Source organism: Gymnogyps californianus, unplaced genomic scaffold, assembly GCF_018139145.2.
Source record: "Gymnogyps californianus isolate 813 unplaced genomic scaffold, ASM1813914v2 HiC_scaffold_63, whole genome shotgun sequence".
In the NCBI taxonomy this organism is placed as follows: Eukaryota; Metazoa; Chordata; class Aves; order Accipitriformes; family Cathartidae; genus Gymnogyps; species Gymnogyps californianus.
The window spans coordinates 78,812-103,812 of NW_026114456.1; the positions used below are offsets into that span (position 1 = coordinate 78,812).

General features: G+C 41.5%; 1 protein-coding gene across 2 annotated transcripts in view; it reads left to right on the plus strand.

Moving 5' to 3' along the window:
• LOC127029036 (ceramide transfer protein-like) overlaps positions 1-25,001 on the plus strand; it is a 105,885-nt gene that overhangs the window by 14,409 nt on the left and 66,475 nt on the right. For both annotated transcript variants that reach the window (XM_050914701.1, XM_050914702.1), the window contains exon 3: positions 19,689-19,805. In XM_050914701.1, the coding sequence (XP_050770658.1) occupies positions 19,689-19,805 (117 nt within the window). The remainder of the gene's footprint in view (positions 1-19,688; positions 19,806-25,001) is intronic.

The following is a 25,001-nucleotide window of genomic DNA, read 5'->3' on the forward strand; positions in this document are numbered from 1 at the left end:
TGTGTCATGGTGAATGATGATTAAAGTCCTTTGTCCCTCTTCTCGGGCACGTTCCAGCAACTGGCGTAGATCATTATGTTGTAAAAATTTTTTCACCAGTGTGAGATCCATCCCAATGGGAGTAAGCAATAGATCCTTAACTAAAGTATAATTGGATTGTATTAGCTGATAAGTCGTAACCGGAGCTGAATAGTTGAAATCACATCCTATAATGTTAGTAAAGTTACAAATGCAAGTATTTGAGTGATTTTTTTATCCCGACAGTAATATTATCTACAACTATAAAATTACATAGAGTTCTTATACACACACATCCTTTCCCAATGTATATGAGTACAGTTCCAGGGATTTCTTTTGGATGTATCTCGAAGTGACAAACATTTTGCTCAGTGTCAAGACAAATGTCTTGAGCTTTGATGGTATTACTTTCGCAAATAAATCCCTGTTGTTCCCGTACCATACATGCATCAACTTCAACAGTCTGCCATCTGTTATTGTCTCGTTGTGCCCATACTCTATGCTCTAGTGGATAGAGTACAGTCCCATTGTGATTTAAGCCTAACGCAACGATCGGGTAGATGGTTTTTACCGATGCATTCTGTATGGTTACAACAAAGGCTGTGGCTTTGTTATCGATAGGATTGTGAGTGAAATTGCCCAGATACCACCATGATTGGAATTCTCTTTCAAATGCAGTTGCCTTTTCCCAGATTATTTCCTGAATTTCAGTAGGTAAGGTGCCATCTTCACCTTCTCTTACAATTGCTGCTATTGTATATTGCACCCACAGTTGAGCTTGGATACAAGTAAGAGCTAGAGAAATATTATTTTGGGATATACCAAGTACATCTATGATTATTGGTGGTCCTTTTCATTAACCCTTTCCCATTGAGGCAATATATCAGACAACAGCCATTGATGAGTTCCTAAAGCTGACAGGGAGGATTGCAATGGATGTCCTAATTTTTTTTTTTAAAATCATGTGTGGCTGTACTAAGTTTGTTTGCAAGTACTTCATATCTATGCTGTTTAAGACTCCCAATCCTGTCCCTAGGATATCAGTTACATTTCTTTTTACTCGATTTGGAAGGGTAAGAGACTGCCCATGTAACCATGCTAACCATCCTGTATAGGACATACTTATGAATGGTGAACAGGCAGGTTTAACTGCAGAGATATTAATCTGCATTGATAGTTCTACCCGTTTGAGGGACCATGATGGATTAAACAAAAGTCGTTGTTGTCCAACCCTTTTAACAACATATGGTCCAACTCTAGTTATCTGGGGGGTTATTTCCTTTAGTAATATCCTAATTACTTCCCTAGCCCCATTGTTGCAACAAGGGAAAGTCTCAGGCCGTCCGGAAAACGTATCCACTAGAACAAGTAGATACTTACGTTGTCCATATTTTGGTAATTCAGAGAAATCTATTTGCCAGTATTCCCTAGGGGTTATTCCTCTTTTTACGTCACCTGCTGGCGGCTTTCTTTGTATTTTGGGATTATTTGCACAAGTTTCATCTCTTTACTATTATATCTGCATTTGTCTGCATTTTTGGCCCTACAGCGTATCTCTTAACACTGCTTATCATAGCATTGGCTCCCATGTGAGTTTCTTCATGTAGTTTCTTGAGGAGAGCTTCCATTGTTTTTTTTTTAATTTCATCAAAACTATTCCGACACTCTGGAGTCCATTCTAACAACTCCCCACAAGGCCCTTTGTGGCTGCGTATAAGGGCTTGGTTGTAAGTCCGAAATTGGGGATCCATATCCAGCAGAATCTGGCTATTCCCAGAAAGTTTAGCAGGCTTACTGTGGCTTCCGTACAAGTCTGTTCTGTATCTGCTCCAATTAAGATATCGTCCACATACTGTAAGAGAGTAACATTATCATTATTAGTTTGCCATTGTTCTAATTCTTTGGCCAGTACTTCACCGAACAAAGTGGGACTATTTTTAAATCCCTGGGGAAGAACAGTCCAACACAGTCGTCCTTTCCTTCCAGTAGTCGGATTCTCCCATGCAAAAAGCGAAGAGTGTTTGACTCTGTTCATCCACTGGAATACAGAAGGCGACATCTTTTAGGTCCAACACTGTAAAATAGGCATTGTTTTTGGGTACAGACGCTAACAAAGTATAAGGGTTGGACACCGTAGGATGTATGTCTTTGGTTATCCAACTTATAGCCCTCAAGTCCTGCACTAATCGGTAATCCTGGGAGTGAGGCTTTCTCACTGGTAAAATCGGTGTATTGTATTCAGATTGACATTCTCTGAGCAGTCCATATTGTATAAAGGTATTTATCAGGGCTTCGAGGCCCTTGCGAGCTTCCAGCCTAATAGGATATTGATGCACCCTTACTGGTTTTGCCCCCTCTTTTAGTTCTACTTTAATCGGACTCATGTTTTTTGCTTTACCTGGGTTTTTTTTTGAAGCCCATACCAGGGGAATTACCACATTTAATACAGCATCTGGAATATTCTCTTCAATTTCTTCCGGTGTTTCATCTGTCAGCAAGCAGATCTGAGCTCTCCAGGCGGTTTCAGGTGGGATATGGAGCTGTACAGCATTCTTAGAAAAGGTTACTTGTGCATTTAGTTTGCATAATAAATCTCGCCCCAATAAAGGTAGGGGGCATTCTGGCATGTATAGAAACTCATGAATTAATTTAGCTCCCCCAATTGTGCACTCCATTGGTTGTAAAAATGGCCTTAATGTTCTTTTTCCCTTTGCCCCAACAATAGGTATAGTTACTTTACTTAGAGGTCCTTTACAAGTGGTGACTACTGAATGAGTAGCCCCACTGTCAATTAAAAAAATCTGTGGTCTCGTTCCCCAGCTTAACTGGAACCAGGGGATCAGCTGGGAAGATTTTAATGTTCTCCCCCAGTCCCCTTCATTCATTGTCTGAATCTTCTAACAAGATTAGCATTTTCTGCATGATCCCGTTCCTTTGGCCCCTCTCGTTTCAGGCATTCATTCTTCCGGTGTCCCTCCTGTTTACAAACTGCACACTGATTTAGCCCTAAAGGGGTTCAGTTTTGCGGACCTCTTCCCTGCATTATTCCACCACATCCTCCTCTTCCTTTACTTTTTCCTCTACCCTTCCCTTCAACATCATTTCCATTTATTGCCGCTGCCAGCAAAGATGCGTGCAACTTTATTTTGTTCTGTTTTTCTTTTCTTTCCCTCTCATCTCGATTGTTATAAACCTTATACTCTATCAATTGTGAGATCAACATTCCCCCAGCTCCATCAACTTTCTGCAACTTTCTCCTTATATCCTGAGTCGACTGCCCAATAAACAACATATTGAACATCCTCTGATTTGCCTCATTGTCCGGATTCAAGTCCGTCCATTTTCTAGCTACCTCACATAGCCTTTCGTAAAAGGCTGATGGATTTTCCTCCGGACCCTGCCTTACCTCATAAAGCTTAGACACATTCTTCGGTTTAGGCACTCCATGCTGAACCCCATATAGTATCAGCTGCTGATACTGCTTCAGTTGAGCCCTCATCCCCCCCTATTAGGATCCCATTCTGGGTCCCTTTTAGTAGGCAGAAACTCCTCAGAATCTTCTTGCCTGTTTCTCCTTCCCCCTTCTTCCCTGGCCCTCTCAATCACCATTCTCTTTTCCTCTGCCGTAAAGAACGTATTTAGCAGAGCCTGTATATCTCCCCAGTTGGGATTATGTGTTAACATTATAGTTTCTAATAGTTGATGTACTCCTTCAGGGTTTCCCCTATAGGATCCAACAGATTGTTTCCAATTTAACAGCTCAGAGGTAGTGAACGGAACATGTACAAAAACCAGCAGTCTTTCTGGTCCCGCTGCTTGTCTCAGGGGAGCCTGTACAACTGGTTCAGCGTGCCCTCTAGTCCGGCTGGAAATGGGGCTAAAGTTATCATTGCCCGATTGTAAATTAGGATCGATTGGCAATTGTCCGGCACTATTTTTGTGTGGAGGTGGGGCTGTCGGGAGTAACAGTTGCACATCTTTCTGCTCTTCTCCCCCTGCAATCTGTCTATCATCACAGCCTATGCAACAACCGCTCTCCTTTTTCTCAGAAGCTGTATACATCACTAGGTCAGTCTTTAGCTTACATTTTTCCCGCATATCAGATTTTCTATACAAAGTCATAAAGGCATCAACATAAGGTACTTCGTCCCATTTCCCCATCCAACGGCAAAACGACATCAATTGTCATATAGTATTATAGTTTACCGATCCATTTTCTGGCCAGACCTCATCGTCACCCAATTTATAATTTGGCCACCATTGACTACAACATCTTTTCATTTTATCTTTAGTCATTAGATTTCCCCCAAACTTATTCCAGTTTTTCAAAATACACCCCAAAGGGCTACAGGGAGGAATCGTGGATTGGCTTGATCCCATTTTAACTGAATTTACCTATTTGCCAGCTTTGACTCCCTTGGTCGGTAATTAGCACTCTGACCCCTTTGGTCAGTAATTACCACTCTGACCGCTTTGGTCAGTAATTTCCTCTCTGACCCCCCTTGGTCAGTATGCGCACTCAGTTCTGACCCCCCTGGTCAATTAAGGCAACCCTTGCCGAACGTTTACGTGCGACTTTATGCGCCCCCCTGGCGACTTGATGCGCACTCGGCTCTGACCCCCCTGGTCAATTATGGCACCCCTTGCCAAGCGTCTATGTGCGACTTTATGCGCCCCCTGGCGACTTGATGCGCACTCGGCTCTGACCCCCCTGGTCAATTACGGCACCCGTTGCCGAGAGCCTATGTGCGACTTTACCCTTTAACCTTCCATGGGAGTCATTGAATTTGTAATTAAATTTTATACTCACCAATCCAAGGATTCACTCCCCTTTCACCCTGATACAAATATCTCTGGTTGGCGTTGCACCTTTGAGTCGCTTGTCGCCCCGGCTTCGGAGGGAATCCGGAGGAGTCCCCGATCAATAGGTCGGTGCGCGCTGGAGCTCAGTCCGGTCCGGTCCGCTGTCGGGGACGACAAGACGATCCGGGCAAGGCCTTATGGCCGTCCCATCTGGGTCGCCAAAATGTTGTCCCAAAAATCAGGATTCTTTCACCCGGTGTGCAAAAAAGCCGATTAACACACAGAGTCAAGATATTTGTTTATTTCATGTCTGCGCAGAGATGGGTGCTAGGTGGTAACTCCACAAAGCTAGCACACCTGGTTAACACACGGTAAAGCATTTTATACCTTTCAAGCAACAGTTATCAGTATTTTTACAGTTTTGCTTAGTTACCCTCGTTCCTATTGGTTCTCGCAAGTCTCATCTCCACTTAAAGTCGCAGTGTCCTCCTTTTTTACTGCGCATGTTCTGTGAGGAAGGGGCTTCTGTTGGTAGGGGGCTCTCCCTACCTAAGGGCGGGTTTTCTAGTATGTTAATTAGGATAGTTCACTCACAGTTCAAGTAGCTCTTTGATTGCCCCTGTGCTTCTCTTGGTATGTCTTTACCCACTGACTTATGGTGTCATCTTGTTTCTCTTCTCAAGGTCACGCCTCGTTAACTAAGTAGCATCCTTTGGTTTTGTTTCTTGCATATCTTCAACATCTGCATAGTTGTTTCTCTCATGTCCCACTCCTCTCTCCGCTGCAAGTTTTTCAGCAGTCTTTTCCCCTTCTTAAATACGCTATCCCAGAGGCGCTACCACCGTCGCTGATTGGCTCGGCCTTGGCCAGAGGCGGGTCCGAGTTGGGGCCGGCGAAGCTTCTAGCAGCTTCTCATAGTAGCCACCCCTGTAGCCCCTCCCCCGCTACCAAACCCCCGCCACACAAACCCAGCACAGGCTGGAATAAACATGTTTTAGCTCTGGCTTACCAAAAGAACAAGAACACTCTACATAAAAGAGCTAAACTGGCAGTTTCCAATTTTAACCTTCTCATTTTCTTACACATAGTCTGAAGAAAGAGTGAGACATTTCTTTCCAGTAATCAGCTGCTAAAAAAAACTTTCGCCACTTTTAAAAATATAGTGTTAGTTGAACAACCCTCCTTCCTCTGTCTAGCAGTATTTCTGGTTTATTTATAGTATGATGCTGGCCACCATTAATATTTGGGCACTTGTGAGAGGAAGTACAGATTGAAATCTTTAAAAATAGATTGACAACTTAACATGCTTCATACATTTGTCAGTTTAAACCGATACAGAAGCTTCCTGTGAGAGCTTTTTTCACAGAAACTTTAAACTCTAAAAATATTTAAGTGCTAAAGATGTGTGTTTATTTTTAATTGAAGGGAATGTCAATGCTAAACAAATATTCTTAGTAGTATTATTTAAAGTACTTTTAGCATGAAGAATCATGTCTTGCAAAGTAGATTTTCAAAAATTCAGCATGACATTAATAGTTGTCGTGGTTTAACCCCAGTCAGCAACTAAGCACCACGCAGCCGCTTCCCCCTTCCCCTCCCAGTGGGGTGAGGAGGAGGAAAGAGGGGAGAAAAAGTAAAACTCGTGGGTTGAGATAAGAACAGTTTAATAACTAAAGTAAAATATAATACTAACAATAGTAACAATGAAATATAATAATAATAATAGTAATGAAAAGGAATATAACAAAAAAGGAGGGGGAGGAAGGGAAAAAAACAAAACAAAACAAAAAAACCACCAGTGATGCACAATGCAATTGCTCACCACCCGCTGACCGATGCCCAGTTAGTTCCTGAGCCACGATCCGCACCGCCCGGCCAACTCCCCCCTGTTTATATACCGGGCATGACATTCCATGGTATGGAATACCCCTTTGGCTAGTTCAGGTCAGCTGTCCTGGCTATGCTCCCTCCCAGCTTCTTGCACACCTGCTTGCTGGCAGAGCATGGGAAACTGAAAAGTCCTTGGCTTAAGATAAGCGCTACTTAGCAACAACTATAACCTCAGAGTGTTATCAACATCATTCTCACACTAAATCCAAAACACAGCACTGTACCAGCTACTAAAAAGAAAGTTAACTCTGTCCCAGCCGAAACCAGGACAATAGTACATTGGTGTCTTACTGTTACATTTCATATTTTATGCAATTTAAAGGAATTTCAGAAGCAGTTGGAGTGGTAGTGTATAGAAGTAGACCCACTTGGAGGATTAATGTGGGTAAGCTTTGGATTAGCTTTTTCTAGCTACTGCTCTGAACTTTGATCTTGCTAACAGACCTGTTTATGATAAAAGAATGATGTCATTGCGACTTATCTACTGATAGGTTTGATTCTGTCAGCTGCTAATTAAGTTGAATGGGAACTGATAGCTTATAGTTGGTGAAAATTTTTGTTAAAAAAGCTAAGCTATAAATCCATGCCCTGGGCAGAAATACTGTTGTCCCAAAAATCAGGATTCTTTCACCCGGTGTGCAAAAAAGCCGATTAACACACAGAGTCGAGATATTTGTTTATTTCATGTCTGCGCAGAGATGGGTGCTAGGTGGTAACTCCACAGAGCTAGCACACCCGGTTAACACATGGTAAAGCATTTTATACCTTTCGAGCAACAGTTATCAGTATTTTTACAGTTTTGCTGAGTTACCCTCGTTCCTATTGGTTCTCGCAAGTCTCATCTCCACTTAATGTCGCAGCGTCCTCCTTTTTTACTGCGCATGTTCTGTGAGGAAGGGGCTTCTGTTGGTAGGGGGCTCTCCCTACCTAAGGGCGGGTTTTCTAGTATGTTAATTAGGATAGTTCACTCACAGTTCAAGTAGCTCTTTGGTTGCCCCTGTGCTTATCTTGGTATTTCTTTACCCACTGACTTATGGTGTCATCTTGTTTCTCTTCTCAAGGTCACGCCTCGTTAACTAAGTAGCATCCTTTATTTTTGTTTCTCGCATATCTCCAAGAATACCATAGCAGTAAATTTGTAATAATTGCTAATTGCATGGGGAAATATTGTTTCCAACTGTCTGAGGTTGGAAAACAATCTATTTTAGTATGAAGTGATGAGCATTTAATTAATTTTCTGTAACTCCTGGACAATTATTTTTAGCATTCACATCCTCTGTACAAATTTGTATATGAATCTTATGGTCTTTGAATTATCTGAACCAGCAATGAATGGGTTGATGTTCAAAGTGAAAATGTCAGAATGTTGTCCTGTATTTATCAAAGTGCTATAGAGTGCTCATATCCTTGGCAAGCAAAAAGCAATTATTTGGCTGGGTGGAGAAATGGAAGATAATTTCCTCAATACATACTAAGGAAGACAAGTCAGAAGTGGAAAAATACGCATTCAGATCAGCTTAAGTGAGACTGTTAATCATTATGGAATTCATCATAATATGAACAAGATGTGGAAAAAAAATCAGTAATGTGTATTAAATAACCAAATATTTTAGGATTACTTAATATTGCTGAATAATTCAGCTTTAGTACTTGAATATAATAATATGTTACCACGCACTTGAAATTAGAGCTGTAATCCAACAGTACTTCTGTCAACTTTTTATTATCAATTGGAATATCATTCCCCCACTTGACTTTTTTATTAAAAGAATTAAGTTTTAAGTGTTCATGACATCTACTTGAGGACATCTACTTCAGGATCATAATTCCTGCCTGTGGGTTATATATGAACATTTTCATGCTGTGGAACATTTCTCACAGATGCTATACCAAGCCTTAAATAATTCCAGTGTTTGCATTTGGTGTTAAAGCTATGGTTATATACCTCAGCAAATTTTTCTGTGATATTTGCAATCCTTATTCTTGCTCAATCTGAATTTCTATGACTCTTCCTAAGATTGATTTATTGTTAGCGGATACAGTTTGTTCATATGTCACCCCCCTCCAGGGTTGTAGTGTTGCTCAACAGTCCTGCTAGGCAACCTGCTGTTTATTATCTGATCTGTATTGTGATAGCCATTAATGGCATTTTTAACATCTCTACTGAGGATTTGTGTAATACCAGACCTCACTTTCTGATATGCATTCCTGGAAGGCTAAGTAAAAGGGTCAAAAAACTTTTTTTTTTTTTTTTAAATATCTACTAACATGCAGCTGCACCAGGCCATCTCCTGTTTTGCTGCCTCCTAAAGTTGCTAACTCATCAGCCTTTTGCTTCTGTTCATACACACAGTAGTTCTTCACAGATGACTTCTTTATTGTTGTTTCTGCTTCTCAGAGTTCATCTTTTTGCCTCCTCCTTTAGACATAAACTTCAGTTGCTGCTTTTGCCATGTTCCTCATGAATTCTAATCAGTGTGGTTTAGATCAAATCTTCTGGCAGGCTTCAGCCACTTCTTAGTCTGTTTGGCATGTCTTTCCACTCAGTTGAAGTCTACCATTCCCCAGTTAAGAGGACCAGTTGAACAGAATTTGCTACTCCATGTCTCCAGACACTTAAGAACCCAGATTGCATTGTGACTAGTGTCTAATATATTCTTAAAACTTTAAGTTGCAGGAGAAAAGTTGTTTCACAACTAAATATGTGTGCATATATAGATATATATGTACACAAATAGAATTATATATATATCAAGGAATTAGAGATAGTTGTGATGAGAGAGCTTAGACTGACATCAAGTCAATTTTAAACTTTGGAATGAAAGCTTTTAGACTGACATTTGTTAGCAACATACCTTGTGCTTATAATTAGCTCTTACATGTTGTTAATTATCACTATACATTAGTTCTTACATACTAACCATTATCATTACGTATTCAAAGCAGTCAGTCTTTAACACTTATATCCTAAATTAGCTGCAAGTATGCAGTACCATGGAACCAATGCCATATAGCTAGCTTGATATCTTTGTTCTTGATGGTCCTAGTTGCTGAGGTCAAGGTGACCTGACTGGAGAGCTCCTTGATGGGGGGGGGGGAATGGGACACAGATGACAGGACAGGGACAGGATTGAAGTAGGCATCTTCTGCCAACCCTGCCCCAATTTGGGATCTTTTATAACCATCTTTTATAAAATGATTGAGTTTCTAGGTGATTTTTAATCCTTGGCTCTTGCTCCTGGACTACATGCTGTGTGATGCTGGGGGGAGGGGAGTGTTACTTTCCCAGGCTGCAGCAGGTGCATTGCCTTGTTGCTCAGCTGTTTTGGTTTTTTTTCTGCCCCTTGTGTAGCTGCTGCTGCTGCTTAGAGCAAAAGCAGTCTTCCTAGCTCTGGAGGCTGCACTTTTTCACTGACCAGTAATTGACCATTAATGAGTTGTTTATGGTTCTGGGGCCTCTGCTTTTAGCCTGTGTCTATATTTTCAAGGCCTTTGTTATTTCATGCTTAAATTGTATGTCATAACAAGAGACACCTGGTACCAAGCTCTAGTTCACTGAGCCAGTTTTCATAACAAGTTGATAATGAGCCTTACAGATCAGGACTGGGGCCTTGCATAGTTAGCATAAGGCTTGTGGCATGTTGTTAGTAATGGTAGTACTGCATTTATAGAAATGCTTATACAGTTGTACTGTATTAAGTTGCTTATGTTTGGATTCAAAGCAAGCTAATCTTAGTCTATTTAGTGTGCTGCTTTCATGGGTATGGCAGGCCTCTGCTCTAGCTGCAACTCACCTGCTTTCATAGGATGGGAACTCTCCATTCCCATCACTGTGAGTCTGAGTCCAGAGTGCTGTACTCTCTGACAGCTCAACAGTACTGCTGCAAAGCATGACTTTGCTCTTAAGGTAGAGTACCCTGTCTGGGTGTTGCCTCATGGTTTTCTTGTGAAATCCATGTTGGACTGTTAGTGTATGTACAGCTTTTGGATCTTCCATGGCATACTGCAGTACATACTATGAGATATAACAAAGACAGCTAATCAATACGCAAATAGTGATTTTTAGGGGTGCAGCAGTGTATGTGATTCCTGTTCCTGTATTTGACTGTTCTATTAAAACTAAAAAAAGTGATACACGGGGTTTCTGCATTCTCTAAAGTTGATATCAAGTTGCCTTGCTTCCTGCCTGATTAATAACTCTAACTTCTTCCTGTATATGATGGGATTCCTAATGAGTTTAACTCGGGGATTTCATATCAATTCTAAGCTGATGTTTTTCCAGGTGGTATAATTCTGATTTTCTTCCATGGCTAATGTATGATGTTGGTGGATATTGCAAATATTTTGCTCCTAATGGATACCTGAGAAGCATAATTTGCATTTTTCTGCAGGGGACTCAGTTCTCTGGTTTAATTCCCACCAAGGTGACAACATGCATGCTTCCATTTCCAGTATCTCATATCCTGGAGTCATTAACTAATAGTTAGCACTAAACACAAGTTATGACTTTAATAAAGCTTAGGGTTCTTCAGACTGTGTTCAAACAGGACAGGCCCATTGGTTATATCCTCATTTCTCACAGTGTGTATCTAAATCTGTTAACACCCCTTCACTAATCCATGGAGCTTTTACATAGGGTATCCACAGTCAATGGTAGATCACTTCAGGCAGTGGCTGTGTGCACATGCGGTTTTACAACTATTTCAGTCTTGCCCTCATTTCTTCTAATAACACAGTGCCATTCCATGTCTTTGATCAAAGTTTAGCTGATATTTCAAGTGCACATTTGTTATATTCTAGATTTTGCTATTGCAAGTCATTGGTTTTTCAGTGGGCAGTTGGGAATAGCGTGCGTCAGAGGTGTGTTTGAATATAAACCAATACAGCATGACTTGATACTACATAGTAATTCCACATTATTAACAGGAAAATAACTGGATAAAATATTCATTAACAAATTGGGTACTGTAAGACTATAGGATAGTTGATTCCACACAAAAATTACTAAAAATTATTTTTTATATGATCACTCCTGCATCTGAACATCTCTGCCGGGTGTACAGATTCACCAGGTTCATTCTTGAGAACTGTGGATTTCAAGTTTAAAATGTGGTTTAACTGCAAAAGTAACGCATACAATATATGCTTGTTCCAGACTTTAAAAAGGCGATTCTCAGATGAGAGGGCTTCTTTGCAATGGATTAAACCAAGTTAATTTTAATGTTTGCATAGTGTGCTAGCAAGCTAATATTAAATTCTGCTTAGTGTGCTTCTGCTTTCATGGGTGCAGTGGGCATCTACTTCAGCCAAGGTTTGAAAAGACGAGATAACAATTATTGTTTAAAAGAAAAAGCAGTATTCATTACATTTTGAAAGGCAAATATCCTAATATAAGATCTGAAGTGAAATATTTGGGTAGTAACAAAGAATGTAAAAACACTTAACAGGCTTTTATATTTTTAAGCCTTTTTTCTTGATAAGATTTTTCTATACATGTAAATGTGCCATTGTGAGAAAGTTTTTTCTTTTTAATGTAGTAATGAACAAATCATAGAATGATTAGATGTCCCATGTTTTGCCACCTAAAAGGATCATCACTGTTTTGGTAGTGTCCTGGTTTCAGCTGGGATAGAATTAATTTTCTTCTTAGTAGCTGGTACAGTGCTGTGTTTTGGATTTAGTGTGAGAATACTGTTGATAACACTCTGATGTTTTAGTTGTTGCTAAGTAGTGCTTATCTTAAGCCAAGGATTTTCCAGTTTCCCATGCTCTGCCAGCAAGCAGGTGTACAAGAAGCTGGGAGGGAGCATAGCCAGGACAGCTGACCTGAACTAGCCAAAGGGATATTCCATACCATAGAATGTCATGCCCAGTATATAAACAGGGGGGAGTTGGCTGGGAGGGGCGGATCGCTGCTCTGGCATTGGTCAGCAGGTGGTGAGCAATTGCATTGTGCATCACTGGTGGGTTGTTTTGGGTTTTTTTTCCCTCCCCTCTTCTTTTTTTTGTTATATTCCTTTTCATTACTATTATTATTATATTTCATTATTATTATTATTATTGGTTTTAGTATTATATTTTACTTTAGTTATTAAACCATTCTTATCTCATCCCACGAGTTTTGCCTTCTTTCCCGATTCTCCTCCCCATCCCACTGGGAGTGGGGGAGGAGTGAGGGAGCAGCTGCGTGGTGCTTAGCTGCTGACTGGGGTTAAACCACGACAGTAGACATAAAATGGTCTCATTTACTTGTTTGCAATAATGTTTTCCTATATCCTGTAAAAAATACAGCCAGCTGATATAACTAAAAGGTAGATTCTTATTGCTTAAGAATAACAGCAAGGAAAGACAAGACATCCTAGTTGAATGTTTCTGCTAGGTTTTGCCTGGATTTTGGAATTCAAAAAGGGAAACCAGAATTTTGTATTGTGAATTTTGGATGACCCTAATTCCCCAGGTTTGTGGATCTACTTGGATTTTGTTTCAGGGGAAGAAAAAAAAAAAGAAGTATTGCAAGTTAAGTGAATTAGAACTTGCCACATCTCTTGGGTTTTCAGTACATTTTGAATAAAATGTATGATAAACAATGAAGTATAATGCTTCCTCTAAGTTGTTCCACCCTGATAGTTAGATCTAGGACAGTTAATGATATTAAAAAAAAAAAAACAAAACAAAACCCAAAAACCAAACCAACCTTGCAAAATTAATGACTTTATTTAGTAACTTTAATGTTTATACTTCCAAAGCCAAGTGTCTTCAAAAATAACTCGTAGAGAAAAAAGGATCTTTATGCACTTATAATTGCATTGGGTGTATGTGGCAAGGGTGGGGGCTGCATGGCAGCCTCTGTGAGGAGAGGCTGGGGCTGCCGTGCACTGGACACAGCCAGTTCCAGCTGGCTCCAGTGGACCCACTGCAGGGCACAGCTGAGCCCCTCAGCCACTGTGGTGGTGCCTCGGGGTAAACAGTTAAGAAAGGGCAAAACCGCTGTGCAGCAGTGTGAGAGAAAGAGGAGTGAGGAAAAAAGTGTGAGAAACAGCCTTGCAGTGAGAGCAGGAGGAGGTGCTCCATGCGCTGAGTAGAGATCCCCTGCAGCCTCTGGAGAAGACCACTGCGCAGCAGGCATTTCCCTGCAGCCTGTGGAGAGGACCACACTGGAGCGGATATCCACACTGTGGCCTGTGGAGGACCTCACACCGCAGCAGCTGGATATGCACTGAAGGAGGCTGCAGCCTGTGGAGAGCCAATGCTGGAGCAGGTTTATTCTGAAGGACTGCAGCCATGGAGAGAGGAACCATGCTGGAGCGGGGGAAAAATGTGAGGAAGGAGTGGCAGAGTTGAAGTGTTATGAACTGACTGCAACCCCCCATCCCCCTGCACCTGTGTTTTTAGTTTTGTCTTTGTTTCTCACCATCCAACTCTATTTTTAATTGGCAATAAATTAAATGAATTTTCACCAAGTCGAGTCTGGTTTGCCCATGGTGGCAATTGGTAAGTGATCTTCCTGTCTTTATCTTGACCCACAGCTTTTGATCTTATTTTCTCCCCCTGTACAGTTGAGGGGGAGTGAGAGAGTGACTAGGTGGGGGTCTGGCAGCCAGATAGGGTATACCCACTGCAATAATCTAGAGAGTAGTCATAGATATAGCTTGTGATTAATGCACTTGTTTGAAAGAATAAGAAGGGACAAGGATTGTTCCTAAGCAGAGGCAGGATTTTGCTGCATGTACTCCAACTTTGGGGAAGGAAGAGATCTCTAAAGGAAAATACAGTGATGATCCTTGTTCAGAGGAAATAATGTTAAGGGAGGATACAACAAGGAGTAGACCATTTGGATGAGCAGCGTTCAGGCTGTATTCTGAAAATGAGCAGTGACTCCAGAAAGAAATACACTAACTTGACTAAATACTTCTCCTTAGTATTTAATAGGGCATGAGACACCATGTTTTTAGACCTATCTTGTCTGGTAAAATTCTTACCAAGCATAGTATTAATTGGTAAAACACAGATAGCTTTTTTCCCTTAAGAGAATTTTGTAAAACCTAAGTAAACCAAAATGCATTGCTTTACAAAATGCCTTTTCTAAAGCAATGATTTCTCACAATTTTGCAATAGTTCTATTAGAGGAAATAAACCAGGTAGTACTTAATATTTGCTTTCATTGTAAAATTACTCTTTTATGAATGTAGTTCTCTTATGAGATCTTATGGCTGTGATAACTCAGTCCACAGAAAAGTAAATAATCTGGTGTTCTAGCAGGATGAATGTGAAAATTAGCATTAGAAGTTTCATGGAATATGGCTTAAATATGACTGGAATTTAGAAATTCAAGAATATAGTGAAATATCAGGAATTCTATTCAGCAGCTGAACAGGTTTGCACATTTAGCTGTGGGAAAAATCAATGTGCAGCTATACTAAATTTTTCTTAATCTTGTATTAAAAAATGACTTCTTGGCATCACAAAAAAACCAATAAAAACTGGTATGTCAAAGCTTTAGGGATAAATAGTTTTGTACTGCTGAATTAGGTGAGCACAATGTTTGTCTTCTCTTGGTTTGTATATGTTATTACAGTGTATAACATTGGTTTATTGTAAGCTGCAGTTATCTTCATAGCAGTATATGGTATTGTTTTGTTAATAACTGTGAACTGGTGGAGCTAGGATGGATAACAGCCTCTGTCACATTTATGCTAGTGCTGTTCCTGCCTGAGAGAGAACTAAAGAATGGTGATTCTTGTTTTCTGTAGGCCTGTATTGTTTGTCTTGTGTCCTAGTGCCCTGCTCAGTATTTTCTTAATGCAAAAAACTTAAAAATTTTAAAATAACTTCACTGTAGATAAGTTTTAGTTCTGCAATGGGAATAGCAGCACAAGCACACTTAATAGTTGCGATGTACAGACTTGAGTTGGATCTGCTATGAACTGCCCTGGTTTTCCTCTGTAGAGAAAAGAAGAAATACCATTTAGAGTAGTGAGACAGACTGGTTTAGCAAGCAAAGTTTCTTCAAGTATTCCCCCTCCATGGAGTACTCTTGAAGGTTATGAAGCATATAAAAACACTTAAACCTCCCTGTGTGATTTGCCTTAAGCACTCGAACCAGTATTTTTCAAGCAGATACCGCTCTGAAGCTTGTTTCATGAATACCTCAGGCTTGAGAGCTGTATAGCAGGGAGGATTTTGTGGCAATGCAGTCAGCTATGACTCATGAGACCTGAGCTGGCTACAGACTTCCTCAGTAACTGTAGCTAAGTAAATGTTTCTTCGTGTAAACTGCTTGTTTAGAATTTAAGAGCTAGTATCAGTTGGTTTTATACAGAAAAATATGGGACACTTGAATACTTGCAATTGCCTTTATTTCAGCAGAATTCTCTGCAGGTGCCTTGGAAGAAAGCTTTGGGAGGCATACAGAAAGGATGTTTGGCGATGCCAGAGGTCTGTTTCTTGCAGCATATTCTTGCATGGAATTATGATTTAGCTGTTTTTCTTTTAAATGCTGGCTCTAGAAGAAGCCCTTGGCACACACACACAGGCTGCCTCTGCCACAGACTCTTAAAGTCTGCCAAACTCACCTTTGAAAACTCTATAAAGGTTTTCAGGTGCTCCCGTTCACAGTGTCATGTCAGTCTGGGTTTTGTTCCCTGGTGCCCTCTCAATTTGTGTTATGCTGCTTGAGGCTGCTGAGGGGTGGGGGTGTTAGGAGCTGAAGTTCTCCAACCTGCTTTAGGTCCTGAGGGTAGATAGTGACTCCTACTTGCTTTCTGCTTCCCTGTGTGACTAAAACATTCCTCTCTCTCTTGCCTTGTCTTGCTTGTGAAAGGGCAGTAGGACATATCCTGGCCTCAACACAGGTCCTTAGCTTGTTACACTTGAAAATCGCTGTTTTTCCTGCAATGTCTTGTCAGGTGGCTGGCTAAGAACTATACCATTTTATAATCCCTTCTGAGCATATGGAGGAAAGTGAACACTAGGCTAGAAACAGTGAACTTCAGATAAAAGGAGATCTAAATTGAATGAGGTGAGATCTACAGGAAGAAAGGGAAGAAAAATGGAAAAACTTGAAGCAAGTATAAGGAGAAGCTCAAACTAGTCTGAGGAGGATGTTAGAAGAATAAAGGACAGACCTGAGAAGTGGTGAATAATGCTTTGTGGTCTCTGCTAGATGCAGCTACAGAAAACAATAAAAGCATTTATAGCAAGAGGGAAACCAAGGAAGTTTGTCCAAAGCTCGGGGAGGAGAATGTAACAGATATGATACCAAAAAATTACTTATTTGTCTGCCAAGTTATCAATGAAAATGAAATATGAACTCATTCTTGGTTGAGAAAAGGGTTAATCGGCAACAACTTGACTTGTTCTGAGTTAAGAAAAGAACAGGTCACGTGATTCAGATGTTTAATTTGCTCTTGGTAAAATGCATATTAGAGAACTTGAATTTCATGTTCAGTGAATTCAGGGTTCTTATGGTTGAGCCTGTCTTTAAAAAACGCAGAGGAAAAGGAGGGAAATAATGGGTCTGACTTCAGTTGCCAGAAAAATATGGAAAATAGGCAATTAATAAGTACTATAAGATGGTAAATAGGTAACACATGATTTGCTCTTGACAAATGCATCTCCTACCTAACTTCCTTTTCAAGCAGTATTTAGCATTGCTAGTGGAGTTTTCTTATCTTTAAGCAACTTGTCTAACAGGACCACCTGTTCAGCTGGCTTTTTTGTAATATGAAATTGCACAGTGAGCTGAGGATAACCCTAGACCTGATTTTTATGTGGCCTAGTCTCTTAACTATAGGTAATGCAGAAGTGTGCATGCAGTGAATGGCCAAGAAAGGTGTTGAAAAGTTTTAGCTAGACCTCAAGGAAAACATTTCCCTTCCTTGTCATAGCAACAGGGCATAGTTTTTCAAATATATTAAAAGTTGCTATGCAAAGAAAGGGAATACATAAACCTTCCTTTGAAAAGGGCAGAGAAGTAACGGTCTTAAATCACAATAAAAGATGTTTGGGTTAGAGATGGAGGAAAAAAACTGACAGCAAGGATGGTTGTGCACTGGAATAAGTTGTGTATGGAAGTGTGGAATCAGTAGTATTGCAGGCTTTTAAGATTAGTTTTGGCAAGTCTTTCTAACTCTGTAGCATGTAATTGCTTTTAACTCCTCCCAAAGGTCCTTGGAGAGAGAGATCGAGCAGAGGAATACTGTCATGGCAGGAAAAACTTTGATAGCCAATTCTTGTACACTTGACTTTTGGGTGATTTTTGGGAGAATCTTCCATTGTTGTAGGTGCATATCCCCCGCCACGTGGCTAAAGGAGGTCCTGGCAGAGGGATGACTGGGAACAGGCTTATATTGATGTGGCAGGCTTGCTACCCTAAAGCAGATAAACATCTTTCTCATATATAGTAGTAATAATGTAGCAAATGCAGTTTGAAAGAGAGAGGCCTGGACTAGACAACTTGATGTCCCTTACATCCCTACGTTCTGTGGTTCAGTGAAGGCAAAGCAGCATATATAACCAGTTTTGAAAGTTCGAATTGAATTAAGTTGAGATGGTCAGGTATTAAGGGAATTGGTAGCTGCAGTTGATTCACTTGATTGTCAGCTTTGTCAGTTGTTGGATATTTTTTTTTTTCTGTGGGAAGTTTAAATTTCTTTAAATTGAACTTAGGTTAAGATGCTTGACTAAATATGTGAAGCTATTAAAAAAAAAAGAAAAGTGAAGCTTCAAGTACTTTTAAATTCTTCCTAGCTCATTTTTTATTTGCTAGTTGGCTTCTGTTGTACTTTTCTTCCTCCTTAGTATATTTAAACAAGAAAGATTGTGTATTATGTGTAAGTAGCTTCTGATTTCCAGATCCTTAGAAAATAATTATCACTGACACTGAACTGTTGTGCATGACACAACAAATGAGACTTGCTTTTAGGTTTTCTTTTGTGGAGGAGTGTTTCATGAGTGATCCACAGTGCTTTAGTTGTCTGCAAGATGAAGTATTCACAGAGCAGTTCTTATGTTGTAAAGGATATTAACATGTGTAGTCTTGTCTTTGGCATCAGGAATTAATATTTATGGTCTTTCAGATCGCATAATTTGCCTTAACCTTAGAGCCTGTTATCTTCCTGTGGTTACTTGTATGTGTAACTTTTTTCTTTGTATTCAAATTCAAAAAGGTGTTCAGTTATACCTGTGTTATGTTTTGTTAAGAATAGTTTTCAATGAAGGAGAAAAAAGTTGTGCTCTGTGTTGGATGTTTGCTAGGGAGTAACTTTGAACTGACAGTGTCACAGGGCAGACTAGATCGTTGTTTTGTTCCCTTGTACTTTCCTTACCATTTTCACTGTAATGCTAGTAAAAGCTTTTTAGTATTTGAGGTATGTGAACTGAAAGTTAAATGCATTCGAGTGGTGATATGGGAAGGGATTGCATGTTGCTCCCAATTATCTGACAATCCTGTCTTAGTGAAGATAGTTGAGGCAGAGGGTGCCACAGCTTTAGTTGCCTGCCTGCCTTGTCATTTTGCTGTAGTCTGCTTTTATGGTTCTATCCTGGTGCTTTTTGCTACAATGTATGTATTCCTTCCATCTAAAATCAATATTGATAGCAGTAACCTTAATTTCTCTTTCCTGCTTTGAAATTTAAAAAAAAAGGTGTATTTTCCTGGCTGTGTCCACTAGTTATTTTGCTAAAGGATTCCTTTGGAAGTATGAAGGTTTGGTCAATGTTTGTGTGGAACTTTTTTGTGACAATTTTGTTTAATAAGAATGTACTAAACAGGCTTTTCTGTTTCAGAAGACTGGCATTTTTCATTATGGAAGTGTATGTTAGCTCATTATTTGAGAAAACTACATAAACCAGAGTTGAGAATCTAGGATGAATTCAAGGCAATATCGATCAGTTCTTCTAATTTACAGTATTTTAGTGTGATATATTGTTGATCATGTTGATAATTTTAGCTATTCTTACACTCTTTTCTTTCACAGCCCCATGACTTTGACGAATGCAGATTTGATATTAGTGTAAACGATAGTGTTTGGTACCTCCGAGCTCAGGACCCAGACCACAGACAACAGTGGGTAGATGCAATAGAACAACACAAGGTATGGGTTTTTTCTGATTTCCTTTCTCACTCCCTCATTAGATCTGGTGGTGCTTGTGGAGAGTTGTAAGCTTCACTGTACAGTCATTAAAGCACTCAAGGTATTTATGACAGATAAAAGCTGCAAGATTGAAGCAGTGTGTTAAATATGTTCCAAAGGAATTGATTTGCTTATCCTTCATATATAAGAGTTTAGAGAACTGGGAGCTAACAACTGTGAACCTTTCTTGAGCTCTCTAGCTTGAAAAAGAAAAAGCTTGCATTATGTTTGAGTGACTTTTTAATGGTTTTGTCCATCCTCTCTCACTGATTATTGAATTGGTTCTTATCTAGATGTCCTAGATGTTAAACTTTTTAGTCTTACAGTCCATTCTCCTAGGTTATTCTGGTTTTTAGGCTCATCTCTTTCATCACTTGGCTGCTTTTACTGTATCTGATTACTGGCTTTTGTCTCCTTGTCTTTTAAGGCCCTACTGTTCATCAGCATTTTGGTTCAGCTTCACTGATCTATGCCTTATCTATTCCAATGAACTGTTACTTTCATTTTACCTAAAGGGCTTGAAGGTCATGTATTTTTTTAAAGTATGTAGCACACAAAACATCTGTTATGTTTTCAGATACAAGATAGGCACTGCTCCAAGGTGTTGAGTTTAACTACAATACCTAGCACAATGCAACTTCTGCATCTGGGTTATACAGGTAGAATCACAGAATATCTCAAGTTGGAAGGGACCCATAAGGATCATCGAGTCCAACTCCCTGCTCCTCGCAGGACTACCCAACACTAGACCATATGACTAAGAGCATCGTCCAGATGCTCCTTGAACTCTGACAGGCTTGGTGCCATGACCACTTCCCTGGGGAGCCTGTTCCAGTGACTGACCACCCTCTCAGTGAAGAACCTTTTCCTAATGTCCAATCTGAACTTCCCCTGGATGCAGCTTCATTCCATTTCCTTGTGTCCTATCGCTGGTCATCAGAGAGAGGAGATCAGCACCTCCCCCTCCACTGCCCCCCTTGAGGAAGTTGTAGACTGTGATGAGGTCACCCCTCAGCCTTCTCTTCTCCAAGCTGAACAAGCCAAGTGACCTCAGCCGCTCCTCATAAGTCTTGCCCTCGAGACCTTTCACCATCTTGGTCGCCCTCCTCTGGACACACTCTAATAGTTTGATTGTCCTTCTTATGTTGTGGAGCCCAAAGCTGCACACAGTACTCGAGGTGGGGCCGCACCAGTGCAGTGTAGAGGGGGACAATCGCCTCCCTCGACCGGCTAGCTATGCTGTGCTTGATGCACCCCAGGACAGGGTTGGCCCTTTTGGCTGCCAGGGCACACTGTTGACTCATATTCAACTTGCCATCAACCCAAACCCCCAGATCTCTTTCTGCGGGGCTGTTCTCCAGCCTCTCATCCCCCAATTTGTACGTATAACCAGGATTGCTCCATCCCAGGTGGAGAGTCCGGCACTTGCTCTTGTTAAATTTCATATGGTTGGTGATTGCCCAGCTCTCTAGTCTATCCAGATCTCCCTGTAAGGCCTCTCTACCCTCGAGGGAGTCCACAGCTCCTCCTAGTTTAGTATCATTGGCAAACTTACTTAATGTACATTCGATTCCTGCGTCCAGATCATTTATAAAAACATTAAAGAGCACCGGCCCTAAAATTGAGCCCTGGGGAACCCCACTGGTGACTGGCTGCCAGCCTGATGTAACCCTATTTACTATAACTCTTTGAGCCCGACCCGTCAGCCAATGGTTCACCCATCATATTATGGACTTGTCTAAGCTGTATGCTGGACATTTTGTCCAGAAGGATACTGTGAGAGACAGTATCAAAAGCTTTGCTAAAATCCAAAACCACCACATCTACTGGCTTCCCTTGGTCAACTAGATGGGTGACCTTGTCATAAAAGGAAATTAAGTTGGTTAAGCAGGACTTTCCCCTTGTGAACCCGTGCTGGCTATGACCAATGACTGCATTGTCTCTCAAGTGTTTTTCAATAACTCCCAGAATAACCTTCTCCATAATTTTACCAGGCACTGAAGTGAGACTGACAGGCCTGTAATTACCAGGGTCTTCCTTCTTACCCTTCTTGAACATTGGGACAACATTTGCCAGCTTCCAGTTAACTGGGACCTCTCCAGACTCCCAAGACCATTGAAAAATAATGGAGAGAGGTCCCGTGATGACATCGACTAGCTCTTTCAGTACTCTGGGATGAATCCCATCAGGCCCCATAGACTTATGCACATCCAGCTGGAGCAGCAAGTCTCGAACAAGTTCAGGGTCGGCTGGGAGTTTATCATCCCCCAGTCGCGGTCTTCCAACACAGGGCTCCAGGGGTCCCAGGGCCCATCATTGGTGCTGAAGACAGAGGCAAAGAAGGCATTAAACGTCTCTGCTTTGTCTACGTCTCTGCTTTGTCTACGTCCCTATTTGTGAGGTGACCGACCTCATCAAGCAATGGACCAATGTTATCTCTGATCCTCCTTTTGCTGTTAACATATTTTAAGAAGCCCTTTTTGTTGTCCTTGTCCTGGTTTCGGCTAGGACAGAGTTAATTTTCTTCCTAGTAGCTGGTATAGTGCTGTGTTTTGGATTTAGTAGGAAAAGAATGTTGATAACACACCGATGTTTTTAGTTGTTGCTAAGTAGTGTTTATACTAAGTCAAGGATTTTTCAGCTTCTCATGCCCAGCCAGCAAGAAGGCTGGAGGGGCACAAGAAGCTGGGAGGGGACACCATTAGGACAGCTGACCCAAACTGGCCAAAGAGCTATTCCATACCATATGACATCATGCCCAGTATATAAACTGGGGGAGTTAACTGGGAGGGGGGATCGCGGCTCGGGAACTAACTGGGCATCGGTCAACGAGTGGTGAGCAATTGCATTGTGCACCACTTGCTTTGTATAGTTTAATTCTTTTAGTATTGCTATTGTCATATTATTATTATTATCATTATCATTGTTTTTCATTCCTTTCTGTCCTATTAAACTGTCTTTATCTCAACTCACGAGTTTTTTTCCTGATTCTCTCCCCCATCCCAGGGGTGGGGGGCAGTGAGCAAGCGGCTGTGTGGTGCTTAGCTGCCGGCTGGGGTTAAACCACGACAGTCCTTTTTGGCGCCCAACGTGGGGCACAACGGGTTGAGATAACGACAGATCTGACTGGAATGTGTTAGAACAAATTTGTTATAAACATACATTATATTAGTTCAATAGTTGCTGGTCACAATGTTGATATATTTGCTCTCAAAGTTGGTGCACTTGTTCTTAAAGGTGCGTTATGTAATACCTTACTTGCAGTATATGCTCCCTGTTGTGCTGTTTATCACCCATGGGAACTGGGCCAGAGTTATCATGTTGTTTTACTTTGTAACACTGGCTTATGATATGATAGAATTGCTGGTCGTGGAACTAATCTGGTATTTGTACTCAGCATTGCCATCACCTCCGTACTTCGGGAGCCGTCTATCAGAAACTATTAATAATTACACCTTGTACCTTTTCTCATCGGAGAGCCAAGCCACAGGGGAGACACATTTCTTCACCTTCCCCTTCTCCTCCAGGCAAATTACAGTGGCTCTTGAGAATTTTGAATATCCTTGGGATGTTCAAACCAGCATGTTCCTATTGTTATGTCTCCTGAATGTGTTCCAGGCCTTGTTTAAGGTTAAACAACTGTTTAAGAATACCTTTCGGAAATCTGCCCCGAGGCTTAATAACCATGGGTGGCATGGCATGTGGGAGAATATGGGCAGGTATCTAGAGAACTTCTCACCTCCAGTGGTTTGGAACTTCACTCCTGAACAACTACAGGACCCTGATAAAATGATAGATTATCTGAAAGGAAAATGCTGTGGCGATTCCAAACAGGCACAACTTATCGCACTGTGCTGGGCCCTGGCCAGTATCTACCAAACACTGCTCAATACTATGCAGCACCCTCAGGGGGAAGGGAGGGAAAACAGACCGACAGATACTGCGGCTACTCCAACCCCTGCAACAGACACAGCAGCTACTGCAACCCTGGCAACAGGCAAGGTGGCTACTCCAGCCCCCACAACAGACACTGCAGCTACTGCAACCCTAGCGACAGGCAAGGCGGCTACTCCAGCCCCGAGAACAGGCGCTGCGGCTACTCCGACCCCTGCGACAGGCGCTGCGGCTACTCCGACCCCTGCGACAGGCGCTGCGGCTGAACCAGAGAACCAATCTGTGCCAGTATCAGTCGCCCCTATACAGAAGAAGAAATATACAAAAAAATCAGCTCGTTTAGCGAAGGATGAAGATGAACCAGGGCCATCACAAGAACAGGAGGAAGAGGCAGAACCAGAAGTAATCACCCAATCTCTATCCCTGAGTGAGCTGCGGGATATGCGAAAAGATTTCAGCCGTCGTCCAGGTGAGCACATTATCACCTGGCTGCTCCGATGCTGGGACAATGGGGCTAGTAGCCTGGAATTAGAGGGTAAGGAAGCCAAGCAGCTGGGATCACTTGCTAGGGAAGGTGGCATTGATAAGGCGATTGGAAAAGGGACACAAGCCCTCAGCCTCTGGAGGCGACTCCTGTCAAGCGTGAGGGCAAGGTATCCCTTCAAGGAAGATGTTATATGTCAGCCAGGCAAGTGGAGTACCATGGAAAGAGGTATTCAGTACCTGAGGGAATTAGCCGTGCTAGAGATGATTTATTATGACCCGGACAGTTTACAATTACCCAAAGATCCAGATGAAGTTCAATGCACACGACCCATGTGGTGGAAGTTTGTACGGAGCGCACCATCATCATATGCCAACCCATTGGCAGTACTAACTTGGAAAGACGAAGAGGCACCGACAGTGGATGAAATGGCTCGCCAACTCCGGCAATAAGAAGAAAATCTCTCTTCATCCCTACGAGCCTGTGTCTCGGCTGTGGAAAAATTGTCCGAGAAGTCCGAAAAACTGATTGAACTGATCGAAAAGTCCTACTCCCCACCTGTACAGACCAATATCTCAGCTATTAGGAGTGAGCATTCCTCTGATCAAGAGAGAGAATATAGGAGGTATACACCACGGGGTACCCTGTGGTTTTACCTGCGTGACCACGGAGAGGACATGAGGAAGTGGGATAGAAAACCCACCTCGGTCCTAGATGCACGGGTACGTGAATTGAAAGGAAAAACAACCAGAAAAGGGGATTCTTCCAGGAAAGATGCC